The following is a 7,545-nucleotide window of genomic DNA, read 5'->3' as shown; positions in this document are numbered from 1 at the left end:
TTCCTTCCTTCCTTCCTTCCTTCCTTCCCTTCCTTCCTTCCTTCCTTCCTTCCTTCCTTCCTTCCTTCCTTCCTTCCTTCCTTCCTTCTCTTTCTTTCTTGTCTTCCTTTTTTTTCTTTTCTTTTCTTTTCTCTTGACACGGTCTTGCTCTGTCTCCTAGGCTAGAGTGCAGTGGTGCAATCATAGCTGTCTGTAGCCTCAGCCTCCTGGGCTCAAGTGATTGTCCCACCTCAGCCTCCTGAGTAGCTAGGACTACAGGTGAGGCCACCATGCCTGGCTAATTTTGTAGTTTTTATAGAGATGAGGTTTTGCCATGTTGCCCAGGCTGGTCTTGAACTTCTGGGCTCAAGCAATCCACTCACCACAGCCTCCCAAAGTGCTTGGATTACAAGCATAAGCCACCATGCCTGGCTTGGTGACCTCATTTCTAAAGGACAAACTCCCCCAGAAGAGACGAGACCCACATGCTATGTGTGCAGTGAAACAATGGGGAAAGGTGACCAGAAAAGAACCATCTCCTTAACGTGTGTCAACTGCTGCAAGTGGAGCCTGGGCCTTGTGTGGCTCTGGACCCAGATGCAAGGGGAGTCTGCCGTTCCATCCACAGGCCTCTATCAGGGGACTATAAGAAAGGCTGGGGGCACAGCTGGAGCCCAGAAAGAGCTCTCCCAGCCTCCAGTGCGGAGGCTCTGTTACGAGAGGGCTTGAAACACCATGCACGTCCCTGAAGCTTTGCTCTTAGGAAACACAAACCTTGAACTACTACAGGGGAGCAGCAAAACTAACTGTTTCAGGTTCTCATATTATACATAAAGTGACATAAGATTATTTGAAGGTAAGCTCTACTCTATAAAAGGTATGTTTCAATCTCTAGGAGACCATGACAATATTAAAAAACCTTACCTAATAAGCCCATAGTAGGGATAACTGGGGCAATAAAAATAATTAATTACACCAAAAGCTGTCAGAGAATGTGGAAGAAATAATCAAAAAACAGATGGGGTAAATAGAAACACTCCAATCTTGGGGCCCGTGTGTTCGATCCTGTTGTTCCTCCCACCAGCTTCCACCAGATCAATACTGAGTTCAAAAATAGTCACTGTCACCTTCTTGCCCAGCAGTAAGATCCATCCTGTACACCTTGAGGTTAGGCTTTGTAATTTCCAGGATAAACCAATATTATCACTGTTCACACAGTAGCAATCTAAGATATTTGGATATGTGTTTTGTTTTGGTTTCATTGGTTTTCTTTAGAAGAGAACGCAGAGCAAGAGTGACACCTGTGTCAATTCTCCAATGTCCAGTTAAGTTAAATAATGTGAACAAAGACTAAATGGCTGCAGAATATATTGACAATGCAAAGGTGCTGATCTTTTTTGCTTTTACTTGGATTCTGTAAGATCACAGAGAATCTAGATCGCATACATTAAACCACACCTTCTGGGGATTGCTTTTGCTATCAATACTATTTTACAGCCCATCTTTCAAATATAAGTGTTTGGTGTTTGTTTGAGAAATTTCCACCAGTGTCCATGTGGATGTACTATGGTTAAGGGGGCCTAGTTTTCACTTCTCTATGAGAAAAGAACTCCTGAGATGGAAGTAGATGTAGATAAGCCTTCATGGCACAGGTTTTAGAACCAGGCAAACTTGATCCTCAGTATGGACTCACAAGCTCCTTGATTCTCCAGACAGTTTTCAGAGAGAACTGGTGTCATCGTTTGTAAAACAGCCATCTGTACGTCACCTTCCTGATAGGGTAGTCTGGATACCTCGCAAGGTGCTCAGTAAATGGTATTTGTAATCAAATGCACTTTTCATGCCTGCCTCTGCATGCCGTCTGTTTTTAACAGTGTGGCTAGGACCCAGGAAGGCTAAAAATGCTGTATGCTATGCTTCTTCATTTGGAAAAACTGAACAGACTTCAAAAATATAGGGCAGTTTTAAGTACAAATAAGTAAAAAACGGTAACAAGTTTAGAGCAAGACCTGGCACAGAGTAAGTGCCTACTGTTTTTTCCATTTTTATTTCACGGACATAAACTCTGCTGAAAAATCTGAATTTAGAGATTTGTAGATTGGCAGTCCATATCTTAAACTAAATGCAAAAATATGTCAACAACTTTAAGATACCAGAAAAACTTTTGGTGATTTACATCAACAGTCCTTATACCATCTGACGCTAATTGTAGTAAGGTTAATTCTACAAATACTTTCTATAATCTCTATTTCAAATTCTGGCACGAAGAATAAGAACAGAGAAATGAGTTCCTCTTAATACTCGAATGGCATAAACTATCAGAATGGTGTTAGCATCAAAAACAACCATTTGAAAAAGAAAATAAATAAAAATGGAGCATTATGTTTAGCCCAATTTAAAAAATACATTAAATAATTAAACAAAAGCTTGGATTCTCAAAGTTCATCTGAATGAGAAATATGTTAGTCTCTCTTTTTAAATGAATGATATTGTCTAGGAAGAAAGAGAAATGTAGATAATTATACTGATGGGACTGAAGCCCAGGTAAGTGCATATCTCACTGTATATAATAATAAGCATAGATGAATTATTTCACTAGCACTTCTTTGCAAGACAAATGAATAAAAGCCCAGATGCTACAGGATAACTTTGAGAATAAGAGCATTCATCAGTACTAACTCCTCTGAAACTATTAGTGAATTTTTAAATACTATCATAAATAAGGCTTATGTTTTTCTATCTACAGAGATTCACAAAGCATATCAAAGTAGCAGATTTTTCCAGACACATCCTACATAAGTAACATCCACAGGATCATTTTACACTGTCACTGAAGTAGTCCTATTCATATAAACTGAGATAAACTTGCATACAAATGCCCATAATAAGCAGGAAAATTTAACCAGAATGTGAAACAGCCCTGTGGTTTGTGCCTGGCTTAGAATATTTATCATCAGCTGGAAATCTGGCCTTTCAAAAATATGCATGCATTTACATCCTCGCAAACGGTTTATCTCAATTCAAAAGATCACTTATTAAAGCTTATCCATGTATTTGCTTATTTGCAACTGCTTATTAAAGGAGATGAATATCAACGTTAAACATTTTTAGTACTTGAAAACAGGTCCTAAAATAAACCTTACTCATTGGAAATTCTTATTTCGCTTTTACAAGGTTTACCTACATAATCAAACGCCAAAAAAGATTTGTGAATTCGACCTTTGTCATTCCATTTATCAGACTATTAACTCAGTCTCACATCCATCTCTAAAAGGTTAGAGTCTACTGTGCGATGCCTTCTTCCAATTAAAATGAGTAATACGCAAATGCAGGCACTGGAGCAGCAGCTCTCTGCTGGTTCTTACTTTAACTGCCTTTGAGACTAGAAATAGAAGACCATATAGATGACCATAATCTAGGCAGAAAGTAGGACTGTCCACGTTTTGGGGATGCTAATATGAGTATTTTTTAATAACTCATAAAAAACTAGTAATATTACAATGGTTCATTTTTGTGCTTTTTAATGCAAACAACCTGAAATTATAGCAGTTGTTGTATTTAATCACTCCAGATTCAGACTTATACATTTACCCATTAATTTGTCTCTTGTAATATATATTTCTTTTTGTTTGTTTTTAAAACAGAGTGTCGCTCTGTCACCCAGGCTGGAGTGCAGTGGGGCAATCTTGGCTCACTGCAACCTCTGCCTCCCAGGTTCAAGTGATTCTCCTGCCTTAGCCTCTTAGGTAGCTGGGATTACAGGTGCCTGTCACCATGCCCGGTTAATTTTTTGTTTTGTATTAGTATTATTATTATTTTAGTAGAGATGGGGTTTCTCCATGTTGGACAGGCTGGTCTTGAACACCTGATCTCTGGTGATCCGTCCACCTCTGCCTCCCAACATGCTGTGATTACAGGCATGAGCCACCGCACCTGGCTTATGTATTTCATAGAGACAGTTTTCACAAGACTCAATTTCATGCAAGTCTTACACAGTTATAGAACAATATTTCACTGTTTAATAAGAGCATGATTTATTTTTTCTTTAAAAAAATGACTCAGTATAACAGTGAAAGCTGTACGCAGAAAGAGTTGACCTTACTTTTGTATTCCAGGTGGAAACCAGCAGCTGCCACACTAATGTCCGATTGGAAATGCAGGTAGAGTTGGTTGGAAGTACTGTTCAGCAGTGCTGGTACCGTGGTGCCTATAAGAAACAATGCAGATAGAATTTTAACACTACAAATACATTCACTTTTCTAAATATAAAATACATGAGGATACTTACTAGGCTTACAAATCTCTATAGTTTGTCTGACTGCCACATATTTAATCTGAGTATTGGTTTTATTATGTATTCAGCCATTCGATTTTTCTAGGTACAGTAAAAAGCCATTGTCTGCTCTGACCTGCTCAAGTCGATGTGACACCTTTCTCTTGTGCTTTCTATTGTACCATGAGGGTTTGTTTTGCATTGTTTTATCCACGTAATCTTCTGCTTATTAAATTTAGTTTTTTACTTGACATGAGCAGAGAGGACAGAAAAGTTCAACAGCCAAGTGTAATGAGGGTTGGAGGAGCAGTCGGACCAGGTGGATACTGATCTGAGATATCCTTCCGAAGACGTTGCTTTTGACCACGTATATATGCTCTTCCTGACCCCCTATGTGACTCATGCTGAGTAACGTTCCCCCTGGATCTGTTGATGATTTCAACTAAAGATGCATGAAAAGGAATATATAGGGCTATTTTGACACACTGATTTCTTTACTTAAAATGTTCTAGCCTGCATCACAGTAACTAACCGATTGGAAAGGGCGATACAGGTACCGAGGACCAGGGTAAGAAAGAAGTAATGATGCTGGCAGGTGCTGAGGAAAAGAAAATCGTTCATCACTCAGAAGTTTGAGACATTTTGGTGGAATGTATCATAATATGGAAAAATAACAGACAAGTTTAAGTCTCTTTTTCCTGATGTGTGTATGTTCAATACTCTGTAAAATCATTCTCTAAATTAGAAGTGTATACATACTCGATGTCAAAGAAATATCCATTGTGTAAAACTCACTACAGTGTAGACAAATTATTCAAGTGAGCTACGTTGAGCATAGCACTGGTGTAAAGGGAGAAGTGATAATTTAAATAACAAAGCAAAGAAATAAGTTGATAATTATTCAAAACAGATCAACATTATTGAAAAGATAAGATTGCCTATCATCCTTAGCTCGCCACTTAAATGATCCAATATTCCCCAACAGATTTTATTTTATTTTTTAGATGGAGTCTCACTCTGTCACCCAGACTGGAGTATAGTGGTGCCATCTTGGCTCACTGCAACTTCCGCCTCCAGGTTCAAGTGATTCTCCTGCCTCAGCTTCCTGAGTAGTTGAGATTACAGGCATACTCCACCATGTCCTGCTAAGTATTGTATTTTTAGTAGAGATGGGGTTTCACCATGTTGGCCAGGCTGGTCTCACATTCCTGACCTCAAGTGATCTGCTCGCCTCGGCCTCCCAAAGTGCTGGGATTACAGGTGTGAGCCACTGCGTCCTGTCCCCAAGAGATTTGATCAGACCAATGACCCCAGGCAAGGACTCTGTCTCTTTATAAGAGGCTTTTTTTTTTTTTTTTTTTTGTATTTTTAGTAGAGACGGAGTTTCATCGTGTTAGCCAGGATGGTCTCGATCTCCTGACCTTGTGATCCGCCTGCCTCAGCCTCCCAAAGCGCTGGAATTACTTTGAGCCACCGCGCCCAGCCTATAAGAGGCTTTTTAAACACTATGTGTGTCAAACTTAACGCCTAATCTATCTATCCCTGAAACATCAAGTAGGTCTCTAATGTTTCTTAACAGTACCATCGGCATTCATCCACGTCATCAGAGTCAAAGCTTCCTCCTTCTCCATGACCCCAAGCTGCCCTCCAATCAGTCATCAGGCCCTAACTGGCATGCTCTCTAAATATTTTCCCAAGTTATTTCACTTACTTCATATTATCTTCACAACAATCACCCCAGGGCAGGCAGCCTTACGTTAACCAGAATTAGTGCAATAATCTTCTAACTTGTTTTTTTGAGCCTGATCTTTTCCTAATTCAATGCATTCTCCATTCAGCAGCCAGAAAGCACTTTACAAATGTATATATGATGAGACATGTTACAATTCTCATAGATTCCTCATCATCTTAGGACCAAATTTCACAGTCCTTGATTTGGCTCCAAGACCCTGCGTGATCTGACTGCTGCTTGCTTTTCTAGCTTCTTATCATTACTTGGTTTTTCAGGATCATTTTTTCTTGCTTCAAGATGCTCCATATCATAGGCCTGGGATGTTCATTCCTTCTTCTTTTGATTCACTTTGACTTTCCTATTTCTATTCATTCAAATATAACCACTTATTTCCCAAACTAAGTCACTCACTCATTTGATAAACATGGGTTTATCAGCCAGATAAACTACTAACCCATTTTCCAAACATACTAGTTATTCTCTGACTTCGTGCAAAGCAGAACCTTCCCTGATTAGGACAGAGCCTCAAAGACTTGAACCTCATCAAATCATTAAAGGCAATGAGCAGACCACTGGTGCCATGCCAAATATGACTGTTACAGCTTTAATCTGTCTTCCATTCTGCTCTTACCACATTCATCTCCTGCCTGGGCTAACGCAATAGCCATCAACTGAGCTTCAGAATGGATATTTGCCTTCTTCTTATGCATTTGTTCTGCACACAAAATAATCTGCTTACAATTAAGTAACGCTTGCACGTTTTATTTCTATACATGGGCATGAGATGTGTCTTTTAATGAAATTGTAGGTCAACTTGATCTATACTGTGCTTTGAGAACTCATCCTATGGAGATGGGGAAATTTAATCTTTACCATGGCTGGGGATTCCTTTCCTGCCCCAGGATAGCCAATAGTCTCAGACTTTCCGGTCCCTGACTCCTTACTTCACATAAGCTCATTCTCCAACCTCACTTGGACCCTTGAATTTTAGCAGTTTCATGTTGTTGTGCATACCTTTGAAAGAATGCTCTTTGACAAGTCCCTGGTCCAAAATATAGCCTAAGTGCATCAGGCTACCACTTTGTTTTCAAGGCCCAGTCACATCCTTGTGGTCCTGCAAGGAATTCAATGATATCTTAATTTCCTAGAGGACACCCAGGTCTGGGAAGGGCCATCACTGTCCTCTTGTCAGTCACTTCAGCTCCTTCAACATCTGCCTTCACCACCATCCTCTCTGCTTTCCAAAGCTGAGCCCTTTGAAAGACTAACTCCAGGAGGGGGTCCACCCACAGGTATGAATACCTGTTGCTTTTAGACCCAAGGTATGAACACCTGGCTCTCTCCTGGAACGAGGCTGGGAAAAATACCAGTGGAATGAGATGAAATAAGCTCCCAGTAAAACACACTGCTCCAAATGCAAAGGCAGCTTCTGTCAGGTATAATCTGATGACACGGTAAGGACTTCTTCTTGGTCTTGGGCTAACAAACAGAATCTTCTGTTGGGCTTACAAAGGTTCACCACAGTTTAAACATGTGCCTTAAGGAGTAAACTTTGGCCAAT

At 39.9% G+C, this 7,545-nt stretch overlaps 1 protein-coding gene across 1 annotated transcript in view; it reads right to left on the bottom strand.

The window, feature by feature from the left end:
* The window catches only part of CSMD1 (CUB and Sushi multiple domains 1), a 2,061,182-nt gene that overhangs the window by 239,064 nt on the left and 1,814,573 nt on the right, over window positions 1-7,545 (bottom strand). The window contains exon 36 of the mRNA XM_025393463.1: window positions 4,082-4,186. Coding sequence (XP_025249248.1) covers window positions 4,082-4,186 — 105 coding nt within the window. The remainder of the gene's footprint in view (window positions 1-4,081; window positions 4,187-7,545) is intronic.

The sequence above is a fragment of the Theropithecus gelada genome, chromosome 8 (assembly GCF_003255815.1).
Source record: "Theropithecus gelada isolate Dixy chromosome 8, Tgel_1.0, whole genome shotgun sequence".
Taxonomy (NCBI): Eukaryota; Metazoa; Chordata; class Mammalia; order Primates; family Cercopithecidae; genus Theropithecus; species Theropithecus gelada.
The sequence above is the reverse complement of the archived record's forward strand: the minus strand, read 5'-3'. Positions and strand labels throughout refer to the sequence as shown.